Raw genomic sequence first — 23,107 nt, forward strand, 5'->3', positions numbered from 1 at the left:
TTCTGTGCCTCTCGGGTTTAGTGGTTATAGTCAATCTAGGAGAAATTGGCGGACGGGGGTGATCACGCGTGGGTCTCTCCTTCCGTACCACGCTGCTTCATCTCTGTCTCCAGTTGTAGGATTAGAGTTCAGGTGTGAAGTGGACCACCATTAGCCTCCCTTCATTTCCTCCTCCTCCTCCTCCTCCTCCTCCTCTCTCTCTCTCTCTCTCTCTCTCTCTCTCTCTCTCTCTCTCTCTCTCTCTCTCTCTAAGACAACATATATGTGATACATTCCATAAAATTAAATGAAAATGAGATGTGGAGAGGCAGGGAGAGAGAGGGGTGGGAGAGGCAGGGGCGGGACACCTAGTGAGCCTTCCATGACCTTGAGAGAAGTGACCTGGCTCAGGGTTGAGCGATATGACAACGTTGGAATACAACAATGTCAAGTGTCGTGGTATTTATACAAATCTTTGTTATTATCTTAAAAACGAAACAATCTTTACGCTATATGACCTTATTCGATTATCCAGCTATTCAATTAAATTCATTTAAAGGTAGTAAATAGCTGACATATGAGAGGAAGCGAGAGGTGTTAAGAGTATGTGGCAAGGTGCAGGGCTTAGCTGACACGCAGCTGTCACCCCCAAGTCCGCCAGTTTCAAATAGATTGACTATAGGAAATATTATTTCCTTTCTTAGGCCTTCCCATTGGCCAAGCCGCACCCACCCAAAGCCAATCCCATACGTTCTGAGGGGGGTGGGGTGAGGGAGCCCCCTCTCGCCATCCAAGCCCGAGATGACTATAAGGTTCCCACCCACTCGTGTCGCCACATTAAAAACTGGAAATTCCCACGCGTCCACCCAAGTTTTCCCACAAATTCCCACAAAGTCATCCTAGATTCTCACATAATATCCCACAAAATACGTTTTCTACAAAAAAATCAACTTACCCAAGCATATTTATATGAAGACAGCAGGGTTATTTTTTTTTCAGCCAGAGGAGGGCGGCGTAAAGAAAAAAAGAAAACAATATGAAAAAGAAAGCCCGCTACTTACTGCTCCTAAATAGAATAGAGTAGCCAAAAAGAGAAATCAGTTTCGGGAGGAGAGGTGTCCTGATACCCTCCTCTTGAAAGAGTTCAAGTCGTAGGCAGGAGGAAATACAGATGAGGGAAGATTGTTCCAGCGTTTACCAGAGTGAGGGATGAAAGAATGAAGATGCTGGTTAACTCTTACATAAGGGGTTTGGACAGCATAGGGATGAGCTTGATCAGAAAGTCGTGTGAGGCGAGGCCGCAGAATGGGGGGAGACATGCAGTTACCAAGTTCAGAAGAGCAGTCAGCGTGAAAATATCGATAGAAGATAGAAAGAGAGGCAACATCGCGACGGAATTTAGGAGGTAGAAAACTATCAGTAAGTAGAGGTGGGCAGGTACCGGTACCAGTACCGGTACTAACGGTACCAGCTAAACGGTACGGTACCGGTACCAGATTCCTCGGTACCGGTATCAGTTGCTCGGATTTATTTATTGGATTTATTGATAATTCTTCATGTCCGATTTTTTTTTTAGGTTGCTAATAAATATTGTTATTGTTATTAGACTATGATCGAGTACATCCATAATAACTATACATGCTATTTTTATCGAAAAATAAATATTCACTTCATTCAGAGAGAGAGAGAGATCACCACTTAGTAAGTGGATATCTCGGTGATATGGGTAGTGGGTACTCGATCATAGTCTAATAACAATAACAATATATATTAGCGTTTTCTAAAGACTCGTGGGACTCACTAACTTTTAACCCAAGACTTCGTTTTCTTTTTACTTGCCACTGTTAAATTTGTATGACTCGTTAACTTTTAGAGAGAGAGAGAGAGAGAGAGAGAGAGAGAGAGAGAGAGAGAGAGAGAGAGAGAGAGAGAGAGAGAGATCATATTTATCCAATAAAGCATTAACGAAAAAAGTTTGAATCCCTTGGCGAGAGTTTCTGGCTATAAAGAATTGCATGATGAATTATATAAGATGATTAAATATTGGAGGTGTAGCAGGCGCGCGCGCGCGCGCGCGAGAGAGAGAGAGAGAGAGAGAGAGAGAGAGAGAGAGAGAGAGAGAGAGAGAGAGATCACCACTTAGTGAGTGGATATCTCGGTGATATAGTGGGTACTCGATCATAGTCTAATAACAATGAATATTAGCAACTAAGAAACCTAAAGAGAAAAAAATCGGGAAATGAAAAAATTGTCAGTAACTAATAATAAAAATAATGGAAACAGGACAGACTGTGATGACAAAAAAAAGACAAAATGGTGGGAACTTGGGGAGACAGAGCGGAGGCGGACTCAGCGTCTTATACACAGGGCTCATACCACATGGAGGCGGGCGAGCACCGAGCGTCACTAAGATCCTAACGGCAATGCGCAGTGCCGAGTGATCATTAAGCTTCCCGAAACCCAAGTGATCATGATGCTTCGCGGTACCGGTACCGATATCAGTTATCGATACCAGTACCGGCGAGTGATCATTAAGCTTCCCGGAACCCAAGTGATCATGATGCTTCGCGGTACCAGTACCGATATCAGTTATCGATACCAGTACCGGCGAGTGATCATTAAGCTTCCCGGAACCCAAGTGATCATGATGCTTCGCGGTACCAGTACCGATACCAGTTATCGGTACCAGGTACCGGTACCTGGTACCGATAAGGTTAATGATCACTCGCCGGTACTGGTATCGATAACTGATATCGGTACTGGTACCGCGAAGCATCATGATCACTTGGGTTCCGGGAAGCTTAATGATCACTCGGCACTGCGCATTGCCGTTAGGATCTTAGTGTCGCTCGGTGCTCGCCCGCCTCCATGTGGTATGGGCCCTGTGTGTAGACGCTGAGTCACTGCCCCGCTGACCCTCTCCCCAAGTTCCCACCATTTTGTCCTGCTTTCCGTTTCCATCACAGCTCCCGTTTCCATTATTTAATTATTTTATTTATTTATTGGAGTTACTGGATAATTCTTCATGTCCGATTCTTTTTCTTTTTTAGGTTGCTAATAAATATTTTTATTGTTATTAGACTATGATCGAGTACATCCATAATAACTATACATGCTATTTTTTTTTCGGAAAAATAAATATTCACTTCATTCAGAGAGAGAGAGAGAGAGAGAGAGAGAGAGAGAGAGAGAGAGAGAGAGAGAGATTTACATAGATTTACATAGAAAATTAGACCACACAGACCCCATGGTCCAGACTAGGTGGTCTGTCCTTAAACCTAAGTGATTTTACATTAATCAGAAGGCTCCTAAACGTTGCATTTCTACTCTAGTTGATATTAAGTTGAAGGAAGAGAGAGTTTTCTTTACAGGAAATTTGTTTGGGAATTTCATCAGAAGTCATTAAGAAAAAAAAACTCCTTTGGGTACCGGTACCGGTACCGGTACTAACGGTACTTGAGTTTTCGGTACCGGTATTACCGGTACTCAAATTAACGGTACTTGCCCATCCCTATCAGTAAGAGGAGAGCTGATGAGACGAACCGCCATATTCTCAGTGAAGCTCTTCCCTCTTCGTCGAAGCGTCTCTTGGAGAGTGTGTTTCCGTTGAAGGGTATGCCCAGTCCCTAACCTTCGAAACGATCTTTCCGTGTAGTGTTGGTACTACTGCAAATCAAACAAACGTTGAAAACAGAAACCTTAATGCAATTTAGGCACATTTCTATAATGGATTAGATAGTGTGACTAATATTTATGTAAACAGTGCTTGATCCAGTGACATACATTATATATAGCAGAAATTTTACATTGATGCATTTAATTGGTTGGTACCCATGGCTATGTTTGCTTCGCTTTCATATCATCCCGTTACCTGTGGGCGGAGCTTAGGAGACCTCGTTAGAATAAACTGCTTTTATTTTCTTTATTTTCCTCCTGTTCCATGAGACATCTCTTTCTCCCTTCGTTATTTCTCACTTGTAAATATATTTTAACTAGCTTTAGAGCTCCTATCAGTGGGTGGAAAATGGTATCATCTATATTGCTGAGCTTTGCTAAGCTCCACCCACAGGTGACGTCACGAGTTTGGAGATTGGCTGTGGTAAGCCCAGCACGGAGTACCGAATACCACCACATATTCATACAGACTTGTGAAACAAGCGCCCGGAGAAAGCCTGTTAGTCCGTCACTTTAAAATTCATCCCAGCAATTTTAATTCATGCTTATGGTTCGAAGTGCCCGCCCTACAAACGCTCAAAAAAGATAACTGTTGTGAATAGTTGAGACTAAAGGGCGGGGCGTGCTGGTTGAGAGGTGTGTTCCAGTGTTGGCTTAAATTATCATAGGAACCGTGAAGTCTTGAATAAACAGAAAAATATTGTTTCTCGCATTGTATTATTTTTTATATAAGGCCTAGAAAACTTAAATTGTTCTTATACCCAATTAATAATACAGCAACATGGAAAAATGTTGTAATAAAGCATTAAATGTGCGAAGATATTAGCGAAGAGCGGGCCTTCACCTCCTCTTCGTCAAGAGAGGAAATTAGTTCATTTTCTTCCCGCTCGCCGCTTTGCGCGCTGCATCAAAGACACTCCTCGTCAAGAGAATACCGTTTGGTCCACGAAGCCTTGTTTCCTCGCGTGAAGGGGGAATAGATTCACTGAGAATACGGCCGGAAGACCCTTAGACTCCACTCTGTCCAGAAGAGCTGTGTGAGTGGAGCCCCCCCACACGTGAGATGCATACTCCATACGAGGGTGGACAAGGCCCTTGTATATGGATAGCAATTGTGCGGGGGAGAAGAACTGGCGGAGACGATACATAACGCCCAACCTCGAGGAAGCTGATTTAGTGAGATTTACATAGATTTACATAGAAAATCAGACCACACAGACCCCATGGTCCAGACTTGGTGGTCTGTCCTTAAACCTAAGTGATTTTACATTAATCAGAAGATAGGTGTTTGGAAGATTGTGTCGAGTTGATAGGTGGAGAAATTGAGCTTTTGAGACATTGCAGGACACAAGGTTCCTTCTACCCCAATCGGAAATGCTAGCAAGGTCTGAGGTATGCATTCTGCAGCCTCCTGTCTGGAGTCACGTACTACTTGTTGTGATGGTCTTCTATTGAAAGAAGTTGAATACTGCAGAGTGGAGTAGTCGGCGTATGAGTGGACAGGACAGTTTGTTATGGAAAGAAGGTCATTGATGAATAACAGGAAGAGAGTGAGTGATAGGACAGAGCCCTGTGGAATACCACTGTTGATAGGCTTAGGTATGAAATAATGTATAGCCTCCTAGTTCTCTAATCTTCTTCCAGGGTCACCATTTCTTCCTCCACATCATGATGTTTTGCACTCAAGTTCTTTAACATATCACTTGTGGATTCGACGTTTACACATGTTTGCGCCTGAAGCTTTAGTCCATATTTTATTTGTAAAAGTGCTTCTACACTTCGAACGCTAAGGCGATTTCTAAACTTCGAGTGGAGCACATTCATCTGAGAGAAGATCCTTTCCACCGAAGCGTTAGAGAATGCGAGTGAAAGAAGTGTTAAAGATAGTGATGCAATATTTGAAAACCTTTTTTAACCTATGGAGTTTTATTCTTCATTAACTTGAGCCCAGAATGAAATGGTATCTGTCAAACATTCCTGAGGCCACTGTTCCAGACATGAGATTTACCATTCTCTATCAAGCTGATCCATGTCTTTGAAGGTTGATCGGTACTTTGCAGCTAATGAAGAAACGCCGCCTTTGCACTGGAAAATAGCTGGTTTTGGATGGAAGTGTTTGAGCATTAGCAAGCACTCAATATTCTCTGGTAGACGCATCTGCACTTTTAAGATCAGTTCTGCCACAGAATTCTGCAACGCTCCAACATTATGCGACTTGATCATCGTTAAGTGGACATGCAGATGCGATGGTGTTAAACTCGTGTCCAAAATGAATGGCAGGTACTGGTATCAAATGATCTAAAAACTTTAGCCCGGGAAGTTTTTCAACTGGACACTTTGAGAGGTGAGTAGGTTCTACAATCATTTGCATTATATTTCTGTACACTTTCAGTAAATCTTCTGTCATTATTGTGACATCAGCACTCTGAGCTTGAAACAGCTTATTCACCCCCGACTACCTCTTTCAGGATTTTCCGTGTTAATACCATGTACAATTTGTTCTGAAGATCATTATAAGGTTCCCATTGAAGCTTAGCTGTATGGCACCGTTCACTGGATGCTGCCATCTGAAAGTGAAGCTAAAGTGCATCCCATTGCCCAACAATAACATTCATAGCCTCTAAACGGGCTAACCAGCGAGTTGTTCCCATCCCTGGGATTTTCTTTGGTGTTGCACTTTCTAGTGTTTGATATATTTCCCGATATTTCTGATTTCGTTTGGGACTATGTGAGAACCAATTGTGTGTTACACGAACAATGAATGATAAAACTGTTGGCAACACTTCTGATGCTTTACTGGCAGCTAGGTGCAATGAATGACATTTGCACCGAAATACTGTTAGGTTAGGGATATCATTTTTCAGCAGTGCTACAAGTGAATCGTGGGGACCTACCATTGAGTTGGCACCATCACATCCTATACCAACTAGGTTTTCAATTTTGAGTCCATCCTCCTCCATGCATTTTTTTCGGTTTTATAGAGGGTATTGCGAATTTATTATACGCAATACATATCTAAGGCCAGGATTACACACCCCGACTTAACTTTTAGTAGATTCCAGGCTGTTCCTCTCAAATAAGCACCCAGTAATATCCTTTCCCAATGGGCCCAAAAGTACGAGATAATAGGTTACTTATGTTTTTGAGGGTATTCAGAACAGTTTGTCTGAGGCGTCTAACAGCTTACTGCCAGCGCGGTAGGGGTGGGCAGGTACCGGTACCAGTACCGGTACTAACGGTACCAGCTAAACGGTCCGGCACCGGTACCAGATTGCTCGGATTTATTTATTGGATTTATTGATAATTCTTCATGTCCGATTTTTTTTTTTAGGTTGCTACTAAATATTGTTATTGTTATTAGACTATGATCGAGTACATCCATAATAACTATACATGCTATTTTTTATCGAAAAAATAAATATTCACTTCACTCAGATTTACATAGATTTACATAGAAAATCAGACCACACAGACCCCATGGTCCAGATTTGGTGGTCTGTCCTTAAACCTAAGTGATTTTACATTAATCAGAAGACTCCAAAACATTGCATTTCTACTCTAGTTAATATTACGTTGAAGGAAGTGACGGTCGAGCTTATTTTTGAAGGAGTCAATCGTGTTGCACTGGACCACTGATGGTGGAAACTTATTCCATTCTCGCACTACAACGTTGGTGAAGAAAAATTTCGTGCAGTCTGAATTTAGTTGTCTACATCTGAGTTTTACGCCATTGTTCCTCGTGCGCAAAGTGTCATCGATCAGAAACAATGTTGATCTGTCTATATTCGTGAAACCATTAAGTATTTTAAAACACTCGATCAGTTTTCCTCGGAGGCGACGTTTCTCAAGAGAGAACATGTTAAGGGTAGAAAGCCTTTCTTCGTAGGATTTGTTGCGCAAGGAAGGGATCATTTTCGTTGCCCGACGCTGAACACCTTCTAATTTAGTTAGCTATATCCTTTGCATGGTGGGGAGACCAAAACTGCACCGCATATTCCAAGTGGGGTCTGACTAAACTGTTGTAGAGCGGGAGTATTACATCTTGATTCTTGAATAAAAAGTTCCTTTTAATGAAGCCCAACATTCTGTTCGCTTTATTTGCTGCATCGATGCATTGCTGTGAGAATTTGAGGTTTGACGTGATTTTGACCCCCAAGTCCTTGACCCATTGAACGCTTTTGAGTTTAACGCCGCGCATTTCGTAATCGAACTTCTTATTCCTCGTTCCAACTTGAAGGACCTAGCACTTGTCTACGTTAAAGGGCATCTCCCATCTATCCGACCAAGCTGAAATTTTGTGCAAATCCTCTTGGAGGCTTTGCCTGTCTTCGTCAGTGAGAACCGAGTTACCAATCTTTGTGTCGTCTGCAAATTTACTGATGCGGTTATTGAGTCCAACATCCACGTCGTTGATGTAAATAATGAAGAGCACTGGGCCAAGAACCGAGCCCTGAGGGACGCCACTAGTGACCGGCGCCCACTCTGAGTTAAATCCGTCAATCACTACTCTTTGTTGTCTGTTGCTCAACCAATTCGCGATCCATTGGTTTACTTGACCGTCAATACCTATTTGCTTTAATTTGTAAAGTAATTTATGATGCGGGACTTTATCAAACGCTTTCTGGAAATCAAGATAGACTACGTCCAGTGATTTGGTTACGTCATAAACAGTGAAGAGGTCGTTATAAAAGGTTAATAGGTTTGATAGGCAGGATCTTTGTTTCGGAAACCATGTTGTGAGTCCCCAATTAATGAGTGGCTTTCAAGGTAATTCACAATTTTGTCTCTAATTATGCTCTCAAGTAGCTTACCTACAACCGAAGTTAGACTAATGGGCCTGTAATTACCTGGTACTTTTTTGTCTCCTTTCTTAAAAATCGGTGTCACGTTAGCCTTTTTCCAATCTGAAGGGACGATGCCTTGTTGCAAGGACATATTGAATACGGTTGTGAGGGAGGAGAGTATTTCGCTCTTTGTTTCTTTCAGCAGAGTTGGATATACTTTGTCAGGTCCAGGACTTTTATTTGTTTTAAGTGATTTGAGGGCTTTGAGGACTTCATCGGGTTTTATTTCAAAGTTAGACAATGCATGCTCGGGATTTACATTAGTACTGGTGGTGGTGGTGGTGGGAGGACTGTTATTATTAAACACCGAGGAAAAGTAGTTGTTTAATAGGTTTGCAACGTGTTGGCTGTCAGTCACTAGTGCACCGTCGCTGTTTGTTAAAGGTCCAATTCCACTTCTGATCGCCTTTCTGTTGTTTATGTAACTGAAGAAGGATTTCGGATTATTTTTACAGTTGGCTGCAATATTTTCTTCATATATACGCTTTGCCTGACGCACTAATCTGTTTACTCGTCACCTGGCATCATTGTAAATTCTAATGTTTTCGGGCGTGCTTTGCTCTTTCTTTAACCTGTAAGACAATTTTCTCTCCTTGACTGAGTGTTTAATTTCGCTATTAAACCAAGGTGGACTTTTATTAGTGTTGATTCGCTTCTCGCACAAGGGGACAAATGTGTCCTGCTGAGTGAGTAAGTGATCTTTAAAGCTTAGCCAGGCGTCCTCTACATTGCCGTCATCTGATAGTTGCAGAGAGAGAGAGAGAGAGAGAGAGAGAGAGAGAGAGAGAGAGAGAGAGAGAGAGAGAGATAACAATATTAGCAACCTAAAGAAAAAGAATCGGACATGAAAATTATCCAATAACCCCAATAAATAAATAAAATAATAAAATAATGGAAACGGGAGCTGTGATGGAAACGGAAAGCAGGACAAAATGGTGGGAACTTGGGGGGACGGTCAGCGAGGCAGTGACTCAGCGTCTCCATACAGGGCCCATACCGCGTGATACCACATGTAGGCGGGCGGGCGAGCGCCGAGCGTCACTAAGATCCAGACGGTACCGCTACCTGGTATAGCGAGGCATCGATTCCTCGCGGTACCCGGTACCGGTACCTGGTACCGCGAAGCCTCATGATCACTTGGGTGCCGGGAAGCGTCGTGATCACTCAGCACAGCGCATTACCGCTAGTACCGGTACCGTCTGGATCTTAGTGACGCTCGGCGCTCGCCCGCCCGCCTCATGTGGTATCACGCGGTATGGGCCCTGTATGGAGACGCTGAGTCACTTCCTCGCTGACCGTCCCCCCAAAGTTCCCACCATTTTGTCCTGCTTTCCGTTTCCATCACAGCTCCCGGTTCCATTATTTTATTATTTGATTTATTTATTGGAGTTACTGGATAATTCTTCATGTCCGATTCTTTTTCTTTTTTAGGTTGCTAATAAATATTGTTATTGTTATTAGTCTATGATCGAGTACATCCATAATAACTATACATATTTTTTTATCGAAAAAATAAATATTCACTTCATTCAGAGAGAGAGAGAGAGAGAGAGAGAGAGAGAGAGAGAGAGAGAGAGAGAGAGAGAGAGAGAGAGAGAGAGAGTTTTCTTTACAGGAAATTTTGGGGGGAATTTCATTAGAAGTCAGAGATAAAAAAAAAAAATACTCCTTCGGGTACCGGTATCGGTCACCGGTACTAACGGTACCAAAGATTTCGGTACCAGTACTACTGGTACTCAAATTAACGGTACTTGCCCATCCCTACAGCGCGGGGGAGATTTAAGCTGCCTCGTCTCTTATGATTCTAGAACCTTCTTTCCTGGTTCGGGAGCATTCGAATCGCAACTGCTAGTTTCGAATGCTCTGTTTCGCTACTGGATTACCTTTACTTCCCTGACTACCCTTAATTCCTAACACACTCCCCACACAAAAAAAAAAAAAAAAAAAAAAAAAATGCAATTCTAAAATTGCAATGAATAATTTGAGGAATAAGAAATATTTAAAGAGTTGTCAAATCTGAGATGTAAATTAGGACTAATTAAAATTTTGCTAATGATACCAGGCTCACTTTTATTGTAGTTATGGCACCATCCCCAAAATCATTTTATGGAGTTGCATTTAAATCAGTCCTCATCTCCAATGTTAAAAGAAAGTGAAGCATTTATTCAGCTAATCCTCACCTTTTATTTTAAAGGAAGGTGTAGCATTTTATTTAGCTAATCCTCACCTTTTATTTTAAAGGAACGTGTAGCATTTTATTTAGATCTTCACTCTGATGGTAATGGGTCAAGAGTGTATCATTTATAAGTTAAGTCCTCTCTTTGACTGTATTTTGTCAAAAGTATAGCATGTAGACTTATCCTAGATATCCTCACTCTGAATATAGTATAGATAGAGTGTAGCATTTTATAAAGTAAAGAAGACTTATTTACGAGGACAAAAAGGACATAAGCAGCTCGGGGGGGTTGAGGACGCTGACTTCCTCTTCCAGATACACCAGCCCCTACCCTTCATAGTTAGAGTTAGTAACATTCAAGTATTCATGAGGAGAGCAACTTTATAAATCACCAAGACCGTCCCTAAGCATCCGTTGGAATCTTTCTGTAGCCTTCCTTTTAGGCCTTACAGATTGACCAGATTCCTGTTTACTACTACTGTTGGCCCCTGCACCCCTGTATTCTGAGCCCCTTACAGGATGAGTCACTGAAAGTTCTAACGGGTAAGGATTGCAAACAGAATGTTATTGAATAGACCCATTACTTTCCTTAAGTTTGACATTTCTTATTTTGCCATCATAACCAGAAATTAATTATAAAACCTCGCCCATCATCCAAAAGGGTCTAGGTTTGTTAAGGGCCTTCATTAATACGATGTTTCCTATTTTAATTTTATTTTCCCAGCCACTCTGATATAGATTTCTACTATGTTCTCTAAGGCTTAGCAAGTACCTCTCATACCACAGCTTCTTAAAATTTTATATTATTTCTTCCTGTACTTCTAAGCTCTTTTCTCGTAATGGTTGGCTTTTGATCGTTAGTCCAGACATCACTAACATCTTCTCATAGTATCAGCGAGGAATTGCCATGTAATCTTAAGAAGGAATTAGATGTTATGAACTCTAAACTATCAGAGCTAGATCTATACGTCAAAGGCGTTGAATTTATTGCAAGTTCAATATTAGAAAGTGTTGTTAATAACTCAAAATATGTCAACTTGGATCTTCCTACTGCCTTGTAAAAGTTGCCTTTCAATACTCTGATCAGTCTTTCCCAAGCTGTGCCAACCCAAGCTGAGAATAAAGGAATTTTTATATGTTTAATGTTACATTTCTCAAGCTCGTATTGAATCTCCTCGGACCGTAGAGAGTTTTCAAGTATAAACCATCTTTTAAAACTGACTTGGCATTGTCACTATATAAATACTGTGGTATGGAGTACCTATTGTAAAATCTTTGGAAAGCCAAAATAAAGTTCTTAGAGAACATGTCAGGGAGAAGTTCAAAGTGGACTGCTCTTATATAAAGACAAGTAAATACCTGGGCAGGGTTCCTAGTGAAGTCTGTACAAAAAATACGCATGATGTTCAATAAGTAAACCAAAATAACTTTTTTTTTATCTCCTTTCACTTCACCTTCAGATCTCCCTCCGTTATCGTTTTGCTTTTCTTGAGAAGAGGCAGGTGTAATCTAGTTCCCAAAGCTAAGTCGCTGCCCCGCCCGTCACTCACCTTGCCCTTATATATAGGTGGTGGCTGGGCAGCAAACATATCCTTGGTTGACTGGCTGTGGTTGCGACAAAATGAAAAGCCTACTTCTCCTTTCCATCCTGGCCGCCTTTGTCTCGTGAATCTTTCTTCATCACACACTCTCTAACCCTTCTCTGCAGCTTTGTTGCCTAATAAAAAAAACAAGTTCCATTACAGTGAACTTTACCTTTCCCAAGTAACAGTTACCCTACACCCAGTACCCTATGGCAACAGTAAGTAACAGCTCAACACTTAGAACATTAAGTATTACCTTAATTAAAGAACAGGCAATATTTTTGTAACCATACAAACAAACACTGAGTGCTCAAGTAAACAAATTTTCTCTATTTATCATTCATGTTATTATTTAATAGTACAATACTTCATTAGCAATTTATAGTTTTCATTTGATGCAACATTAACTACTGTATACAATATAATTTGTTTATATTTGATACAGTAACGGTAACTAATACCTTTTTTTATACCTTCGGATATAATTAACTTACTGGTATATCTACTTTTTGTCCCGGGTGTAACTACTTTTTGTCCCCTCTCCTAGTTCTCTACTCTGCATTACTCAACTTCTTTTAATAGAAGACCCACCCAACAGGAACCAAACTATTCCAGGCTAGAGGCAGCAGAACGCTTAGCCTCTGACCTTACTATTATTTCCGACTGGGACAAGAAGAATCTGGTGTCCTTCAACGCCTCAAAAACACAGTTTCTCCACCTATCCACTCGACACAATCTTAGAAAACAAATATCCCCTATTCTTTGACAACACTAAGCTATCACCTTCTTCAACACCAAATATACTCGGTCTATCCTTAACTCAAAATCTCAACTGGAAACTTCACATCACACTCGCTAAATCAGCTTCCTCGAGCTTGGGCGTTCTGTATCGTCACCGCCAGTTCTCCCCCGCACAGTTGCTATCCATTTACAGGGGCCTTGTCCGTCCTCGTATGGAGTATGCATCTCATGTGTGGGGTGGCTCCACTCACACAGCTCTCCTGAACAGAGTGGAGTCTAAAGCTCTTCGTCTCATCAGCTCTCCTCCTCTTACTGATAGTCTTCGACATCTTAAATTCCGCCGCCATGTTGCCTCACTTTCTATTTTCTATCGAAATTTTCACGCTGACTGCTCTTCTGAACTTGCTAACTGCATGCCTCACCTCCTCCCGCGGCGCTGCACTCGACTGTCCACTCTAGCACATCCCTATACTGTCCAAACCCCTTATGCAATACTTAACCAGCATCTTTAGTCTTTCATCCCTTACACTGGTAAACTTTGGAACTGCCTTCCTTCGTCTGTATTTCCTCCTGCCTATGACTTGTCCTCTTTCAAGAAGAGTGTATCAAGACACCTCTCCATCCGAAATCGACCTCTCTTTTGGCTACTCTTATCTATTTTCTGTTGTGAGAGCGGAGAGTAGCGGGCTTATATATATATATATATATATATATATATATATATATATATATATATATATATATATATATATATATATATATATATATATATATATATATATATATATATAATTTTGTTGCCTTGAGCCGGCTCTTTTGTTGTAAAAAAGACGTAGTAGTAGTGGTAGTAGTAGTAATGGTAGTAATGGTAGTAGTAGTAGTAGTAGTAATAGTAGTAGTAATAGTAGTAGTAATAGTAGTAGTAACAGTAGTAGTAATAGTAGTAGTAATAGTAGTAGTAATAGTAGTAATAGGAGTAGAAAATGTTCGAAGACCCAGAATGCGAAGCGGTGTTGATGGTGGATGCTGTTAATGCGTTCAACAACATCAATAGGGAAACAGCACTGCACAACATCAAAATCAAGTGCCCTATAATCGCCCAATATATTGAAAATACATACAAGGAACCTGCCAGACTGTTCATCAGCAGTCATAATGACCAACGACTTGGAGACCCGGTGGCCATACAATCCTCAGAGGGCACCACCCAGGGCGACCCAGTGGCCATGGCAATGTTTGCCCTGGGAATGATGAGGCTGCAGGACACCATCCGTCATGAAAACACCAACGTCAAACAGGTGGCGTATGCGGATGACCTCACCGGGGTAGGAAAGTCTGCAGACCTCAGGAAATGGTGGGACCTCGTCAGTGAACACGGCCCTAAAATAGGGTACCGTCCCAACGCCACGAAGTCTGTGGTGATTGTAAAACCAGAGGCATACGATCGGGCCAAAACCGCATTCCAGGGCAGTAACGTGAAACTGTCAGTGACTGGCGAAAGACACCTCGGGGCAGTCATTGGAACAGCTGAATACAGAACCGAATATGTGAAAACAGCTGTAAAGCGCCGGGAGTCCGAACTGTTGAGGCTGAGCGAGATCGCCAAAACAGAACCGCAGGCAGCCTACGCAGCATTTACGTACGGTGTCAAGCATAAATGGAACTACCTCATGAGGACAGTTCCTGATGTTGCTCCGTTACTAAAACCTCTGGAAGATACTATCAGAAACACCTTCATACCGGCGATAGCAAATGGGAGATGTCCCAGCGACCAGGAGAGAAGGTTGCTGGAGTTGCCGCCAAGAATGGGTGGGCTCGGCATCACCAACCCGCAAAATCTGGATGAGTCTGAATTCGGGAACTCAATCCGAATCACAGCCTCCTTGACCGGATATATTATCAACCAAAATGAAAGGGGAGAAGACAACCCTCAAGATGTTAGGTCACTTAAGGAATGAAATCTCCATAAACAGAGAAGAAAAACAGAGAGACACTCCGAGTGACCTAATGAGAGAACTCCCAGAAGACACAAGGAGGAGGACAGATATTTCACAGGAAGTGGGCGCTTCAAACTGGCTAACCACACTACCTATCAGGGCAAAAGGCTTCAACTTAAACAAAAAGAATTCACTGATGCCCTTGCCTCAGGTATGGCTGGCCAGTGGATGGGCTCCCAAACATGTGTAACTGTGGCTCACCTTCAGCCAAAATCATGCCATGACATGCGAGACAGGAGGCTTCGTCTGCATGAGACATGACGAAGTGAGAGACGTGACAGCTCAGATGCTGAAAGAAGTCTGTCACGACGTGACTGTAGAACCCATGCTGCAAGGCGAACACCTCGCCAGACGCACCGCTAATGTTTCGAACGAAGCACGAGTGGATGTTAGCGCCAGAGGGTTTTGGACTCGTGGCCAAAGGGCATATTTTGACATAAGGATCTTTGATCCCATGGCCCATTGCCACAGAGACCTGACCCTTGATGCAGCCCACAGAAGAAACGAACAAGAGAAGAACAGAGCATATGAAGAAAGAATACAGAATGTGGACCAGGGCTCCTTCACCCCGGTAGTATTCACGACGTCAGGAGGGATGGGACCAAGGGCACAGAGCTTCAACGCAAGACTCGCCGAAACTCTGGCGGATAAGAAACAGCAGCCAAGAAGCAGTGTGGTCGCTTGGATGAGATGCAGGCTGTCCTTCTCCCTCCTGAGGTCAGCCTTGGTCTGCCTGAGAGGAACCAGGTCACCTGCACCCAAAACCACCCGCATTGCCGACCTGGACTTTGAGGCGACGGTGGTTGATAGTCGTATCAACCACAAGCTCTGTTAGCTTAAGAATAATATGTTTAGTAAGGTTTGTAATATTAAATAAAGATGGTTGTCGGCCACAGGCATTGGTAGGGTGGGGCCAATGAATTGCTTTGTGAAAGGATATGAGAGAATATACCGCTCACAACGCAACTCTAATAGATGGAGGCCGTATAAAAAATAATAAAGTAATAGTAGTAGTAGTAGTAGTAGTAGTAGTAGTAGTAGTAGTAGTAGTGGTAGTAGTAGTAGTAGTGGTAGTGGTTGTAGTAGTAGTAGTAGTAGTAGTAGTAACATTATTATTATTATTATTATTATTATTAGTAGTAGTAGTAGTAGTAGTAGTAGTAGTAGTACTAGTACTAGTAGTAGTAGTAGCAGTAACAACCACAACAACAACGACACTCACAAGACATGTGCTTGCAGTGGGCAGGGAGGGCCAGAGTGTCGGTGCGGTGCCTTCGTCTCCACGCACACCGGCGAGGAGGAGGTGGTGCAATTCCCGCCCATCAACCTGGACGACTGTACCCAGGATGTCCAGTGTGCCGAGCTGTGCCTAGCTGAGGTAAGGCCAAGCGCTGTTGTGCGGGGTACATTGCTACACGGCTACCTTACATTTTACGCGAGTAGTATAATGTGTATCTATGATCAGTGGCTGAGGTAGTAATAACATCTTCACGCCACTACAAACTATTCTAACAAGTCTGCTCAGTAGGCCTACATTTTGTCTAGTTGATGCACAAGTTTACTAGTGAAGTTTGTTGTTCAGGAGATTAGTACGCCATTTGCTTCTAATGAATAATAAAGTATCTACTGAAGCTTCATTAATTTTTTTTTTACATCGCAGCCTATTGCGCCGTTAGGCTTCCTCACTGGTGGGTCCTGATGGTCGGTCCAGCCCGTTGTGGCGCAGGCGAGTGTTTATAGTGGCGCCATCTTGCATTGGTTCATTCTGCTCCCCCCCGGAGCTCATCTTTGAGCCTCACCTTGGAGAGGTTATCTAGAGCCCGGGATGATAGGTGGTCTTCTGGGCAGTATGTGGGTAGTCTTAGGCCACTCGACGGTGACTGAAAAATCCCAACTGTGTACCGGCCAGGATTCGAACCGACGTCCCTCCTGGATCTCCCGAATGCGACGGCGGCACACTACCACTCAGCCACCGCCTCCGTTATATGGATTAGTTTTTCCATTTGATCAATGATCCACTCACTTCCTTCTCTATTTTCGTCATCCATGAGTAGCCTTCGATATAAATCAATGTTTATTATTTCCTCTTCAAACTCTAGCACCATTATTGGGAAGCAATATTAAATGTTTGAATTGTGAAGTAAATCCCGCGGGGGTTGTGTCCACAGTGGGAAGAAGCTACCAACGGTGGGGACCTGTGCAATCCAACGGGCGATGGCGATACGATAGCTGACGACATGTGTGCCAGCCTGGCTGAGAAAGGCGTGGACAGGCTGCAGCCCCACACGGTGAGTCTCGCCACTGCTAGGAGTGCTCAAGTACGGTACGGGCGAAGGGGGCGGGGTGAATGTTGCTTATAGGTACTTATTGGTAGGAGTAGAGCCGTTACTTGGTGTTGCTTAACCCTTGTCGCACCGGAAGTAGAAATGTTACTTAGGGAGTTACTTTAGGGTACCAGGTGAAGGAGAACGGTTACTTAGGGAATATTTGATGGTACTGTTACTTGATTAAAGTGTTACTTAAATGCTCTGGTTGTGAGAGAACTTTTATTATTATTATTATTATTATTATTATTATTATTATTATTGATATTCATGAGAGAGCTTCAAGAAAATAAAAATGAAATAAATGGTATAGACCTAAACAGAGTCCCCTCGATGAGCATACATGGATATGAGAAACAAAAGAATGACAGTAAAGTAAGAGGACTGAAAAGAGAAGAAGGTGGGGGGCAAAATACCTAACTAGTTAACAAGGGGGTGTTGACTTTCTTTAAGCTGATCAGAGTCAACAAGAGAAGCAAACTCATTTGGAGGTGCATTCCACGTTATCAAATTGGAAATAAATGAGCAGTGGCCCCGGGTGAAAGGCGCCATTGAAAAGTATGGGAGGTAACTAGTGACGGTCACCGGTGACGGCCACCGGTGACCTAGTGTGAAAGATACATCAAGGCTATTGCCTGAAGCAAGGGTAGGATCACTAACAAGTTACTCACAACCAGATGGGCAAGATGATATGGGCAGCATGGCCATGAGGATCAGTGGGGACAGAATTCAGCCAGTCAATGTGCTGGGCATTGAAAACACCAATAGCAATTTTACCTACACACACACACACACACACACACACACACACACACACACAACTTCCTTGTAGCGTTAAGGGTACTGGATGTAGGAGAACTGCGAATTAGCCTACGTGTTGCCTTGGATTGGTGGGTGTAGAACTGTTGCTTAGGGTGTAAGTGAAGGGAAAATACAATGAGTGCTAATTACTGTTAAATATGTTGTTGTTTAACTTACAGAGCTGCGCCTTAGCGCGCGAACGCGGAAGCGCGCGGCATGTAATTCTGCTGCGGGTCTCTCTCGAGACAGCCAGCCGTTCCCCTACGGAAGTGTGTGTGTGTGTGTGTGTGTGTGTGTGTGTGTGTGTGTGTGTAAATTTTATGCATCAATCAACCTTCTTTCCGGTCATCAGTAAGGATGCCAGGAGGGGCGTGCTGCTGATCTTCCAACTTCCAAAACTGGATCTTAAATATCTCTTTGGTGTTTCGGTGAACTTTTGCTGTTGCCTTAGACATCTCGAATGATTTAGGCATAGTCTTGAATGATTTTACTCTCTAAATTACCCTCTTCTGAATTAAAGGCGTCTTTTATGTTCAATTTTCTTTCGGGACAATCTATTTATGTAGTAGCACCAAACTCCTGAGCTTTCCAATAGTTAAAGATGGGGTAGTACCTCAAACTCCATTTATCCACCAGACAACACTACTGTCGAAACATCGCAAACACAGCCGTCCCCCTCTTCTACATTATTTATTTAATATGTATCCTAAACCCCTTAAATATTTTTTTTCAACTTCCTAATACAAAAGTTAACTAGCACCTCTATTCTTTCATTCCTTTCAATAGTATCAGCTCTGGACCATCTTTCATTGCTTGTATTTCCTTCTTCCTATGACTTAAACTCCCATGAGAGGAATATCAGAAACACATCGAATTTCAATCTTTCATGCTTTTGCTCCTCTTGTCGATCTTTTTCCTGACTCCATCGCCGTGAAAAAGTGTTTATCTGTCCCTCCGTGCAATGTACGATGTACATGCGGCAACACGATTATTTTCATGCATGTGTCACTTGCAAATAGTTCAATACAGTTCAGTAGGATTTCCCAGACCAAGTCAATCCTGCGATATACAGTTCCCTTGTAGGGTTGTTAGAGCTTCCGTAACAATGATCTACATTCTTTACAGGTGTAAACATTGTAATTAGATCATAGGATAAAAAATTTTGACATCGAGTTTATTTCCGTTATTTTTGTGGGTGTGATAATTTATGCTCTAAAACCGATATTTTCAATATACTGTGTACTATAATAAAGGTTTAGGAATCTGGCTCCGCTGTCCCCATTCTGACTCATGGTTCTTTTGTGCAGGTGTACCTCTATTACAATTTGTGCGAAGGCCCGTGGCAGTGGGACGGAGTGCAGAGCCAACAGGAGCTGGAGTGTAAGAACGACACCGCCATCATCGATTGTGCAGGGCCCTCCGGCACGCCCATGTTCTCGACCACAATGCTGCCGTGAAAAGGCAGAACACATTAACTCCAAAATCCTGGCTTTGAAAAACTTGATGGTAAAGGTTTGAAGGTTCATTTCTTTATTCCTACGTGTATGAGCTCAGTGTCTTGCACACCTGCATATTGACCTTCGATCCTTTGTATTAAATAAAAATAAAAAATGTTGTAAATGCCAAAATTTATGAACCAAAGCACACCAACTACTTCTATGTATGGATATAAAGCATTCTGCTCTGTAATTCTTTGTACCTATTATTATCATCAAATTATATGGTAGAATGTTTGCACTGAGTCACACACGCACACTTTCCCTCTCACATCGCTCTTTCTTCCTTCGCTGACTCACTGAGGTATTTCTGGGTTGCCTTCGTTTGAGCGCTATCTTGATCTAGGGAGAAAGGTAAACTCGATGCGACAACGTCTAAGGTCATATGACACCGAAGAGCAGGCAGAAAATATAAAGAAATGCAAGTTGAGAAAGGAAATAAGAAGAAAAAAGTTAAGAAATGAGATATAAGACATTAATTAATGCAAAATCAGAAAAAAAGATGAAAGTGCGTCAAATTTGCAGTTGTTGGGATAAGTTTCTTAATAGTAACATATGGCAATCTTTCTAAGGAACGTAGATGAGGAGCTCTTGAGTGATTTTTATTTGTTACGCTACTCTGACGAGAAAAAAAAATCCGTTTTCTCGGTGTAACTCGGGAACTAATAGACGTATGAGGAATTTGAAGATACCATAAGAATCCTCACTAAATTCCGCTTCGAGCATATATTCGGCTAAAAAGTTGGCCCACAAAATTTCGAGCTAGCCGCAGATTTCTCAAGAATCAGAGGGGAATGGAACACACACACACACACACACACACACACATGATCCCTTTTTCACGGAAAAAGGTAAACTCGATGCGGCAACGTCTAAGGTCATATGACACCAAAGAGCAGGCAGAAAATATAAAGAAATGCAAGTTGAGAAAAGAAATAAGAAGAAAGAAGTTAAGAAATGAGATATAAGACATTAATTAATGCAAAATCAGAAAAAAAAAGACATGGTGCTGCAGTGCAGTGCACCAAATAACCGGAGTAAAAAAATATATATATATATATAAGTTGAGGAAAGAAATAAGAAGAAACAAGTTGAGAAATGAGAAATAAGAAGATAATGATACAATACATCCAGCAAAAACTTAAATAATTTATCGAGTCTTACGTTCAATGGCGATTTTTTATTTTATTTTCGGACTTGCATTAGAGAGTAAATTCATATTCCAGCCTGGTCATTAACCTACTAAGGATTTCAGAGGCTGTGCGGCCTCGTTTTTTGGGAATAATATCGTAACGAACAATCGTATCGGTACGAGAGTTTGCGACAGTGTCTTTCACACACTGGCTTAATTTCTACGGGTATCGTCAACCACCACAAGGAGAGATGAAATGCACTTGTCCCTATCCCACGAGGGTAAAGTCATCAGTGACAGCCAAAGATACTAACACAACTACCAGAGGCTCCGCCCACCTTGTTCCTCTTCTCTCCCTCTCTCTCTCTCTCTCTCTCTCTCTCTCTCTCTCTCTCTCTCTCTCTCTCTCATGTAGCTTCGTAACAATAATGAATGAAAGGCATGCATTAATTGTAGTGGCGTTATATACTTTCTAATACTGATAGGCATCCTTTAAATAAAGTTGAGAGTAGGGTAACGTGTTACTTACGTAGCCTAATTACCTCCGTAACTATTGGTAGCGTAGTGGTTTGGTGGTTTATGGTGTACGTTTTCGTAGGGCTATTGTATAGCATGTACCTACTGATAAAAGTAATGGTGCTCTTATCGCCAAATTATAGTGGTGCTATTAATTTTATTGTCAGGGAAGAGCTGAAAGTATGGTAACAGGAAGAATTGCGAAGGTATAAAATGTTTGAGGTAGTACTAAAAGTGAATCACTGAGTGTGGATGAGGGACACTGGGTTATGAGGCTTATATTAAGGAACTTTATACAATATAGTGATGGCAAGGACACTCTTGGTTTACTAAGGATACAAACAAGAATATTCAAGACTTTAATCTTCTTCACAACTTAACACTAAATCCCCATCATCATCACTGTCACAGTCAAGGTTAATAACGAGAGGATCGACACTTTCATGGATATTATCCGTTGTCCAGTAGTCGTCCTCAAAGCGTCGTGATCGCCGAACCGCACCTTCCCACACCTCGGCTGTGACAGAAAGTCTGGCAAATACAAGCGAGCAATCGTTCTACCATCAATCATGGTAGTCATCATTTACCACCTCACCCTACTCTCACATGTCATTACGTCCACGGCCCAGATGTGTATCACTATGCTCAAAATTAAAGTCCCAGTATCACATCAAGCATGCCTTAATTGAAAAAAAAAAAATCATTCTCGAGTATGTATGTATCTTCCAGAGAGAGAGAGAGAGAGATTGAGGGAGAAGGGAGGAGGCGGGAGATGGAGGGAAGAGGAACAAGGTGGGCGGAGCCTCTGGTAGTTGTGTACGTATCTTTGCCTGACACTGATGACTTTACCCTCTTGGTATAGGGACAAGTGCCTTTATTCTCTACTTGTGGCGGTTGGCGATACCCTTAAAAATTAAGGCAGTGTGTGAAATACACTGTCGCAAAATCTCGTAACCGATACGATTGTTCGTTACGATATTATTCCCAAAAAACGAGGCCGCACAGCCTCTGAAATCCTTAGTAATGTCCTTAACCTTTCCCGTGATTATAATCTCGTGGTCATTCGAGGGCCCAAGATCTTATCTTAACCCTTCAAGTACCCCTTCTCCCGTCACCCCCCCCCCTTCCATGCTGGGCACCCCTACTCCCGTCACCCTCCCGCTTCCGTACGCTAGTCCGTGTGGGGGGGCCCCCCCCACTCGGGGGGGGGGTAAAAGAGAGGGGAGGGGGGGGTCCAGATACCCCATCTTCCGTAACCCCCTCGCTGACCCTCCCAACCCCCACTTCCAGTCCCCCCCGCCGAGGCAACCCCCACTTCCGTATATTTGTTACTACTGAAGTCAACACAGTATAACGTCTTAACCCCTCCCCACCCTCCTAACCCCAAAATCCACCCCAACCTCTAACCTCACCCACAATCCTTAACCTCCACCCTAAATTCACACCCCAAACCCTACCGACCTCTAACCCCGAATCCTCTGCCTTCACCACCATCCTCCACCACTAACCCCCAGCCCCCAGTCAACCCCCCTTCCCATAACAACTCCACATCTCTAACCATACCCCAGACCTCCACTGTAAACCCCTATCTCAATCCCCATTCCCCAATACCCACCATACTCCAACCCCTCACCTCAAAACCACAACCCACTATCCCAACCTCCCCCTCAACCCCCAACCCGCAACCCCAATCCCATTCTTCACCTCGAACCAGTTTCCCCTCCATCTTAACCCCCAAACCTCCGCCCCAACTCCCCATCAATCCCCACCCTCACCTCCATCATCAGACCTCCACCCCAACCTCAAGTTTCCAAATCTCCTAAGCCCCAACCTTCAGCCCAAC

At 42.7% G+C, this 23,107-nt stretch overlaps 1 protein-coding gene across 1 annotated transcript; it reads left to right on the forward strand.

Annotated features, from left to right (window-relative positions):
- Positions 1-12,181: 12,181 nt before the first annotated feature.
- On the forward strand, positions 12,182-19,809 carry LOC127000670 (uncharacterized). The gene is made up of 4 exons (XM_050864652.1): positions 12,182-12,339; positions 16,235-16,373; positions 17,164-17,283; positions 19,428-19,809. The coding sequence occupies exons 1-4, from the start codon at positions 12,296-12,298 to the stop codon at positions 19,575-19,577; spliced, it is 453 nt and encodes a 150-aa protein (XP_050720609.1). The 5' UTR covers positions 12,182-12,295; the 3' UTR covers positions 19,578-19,809.
- Positions 19,810-23,107: the final 3,298 nt, after the last annotated feature.

The sequence above is a fragment of the Eriocheir sinensis genome, chromosome 19 (assembly GCF_024679095.1).
Source record: "Eriocheir sinensis breed Jianghai 21 chromosome 19, ASM2467909v1, whole genome shotgun sequence".
NCBI lineage: Eukaryota > Metazoa > Arthropoda > Malacostraca > Decapoda > Varunidae > Eriocheir > Eriocheir sinensis.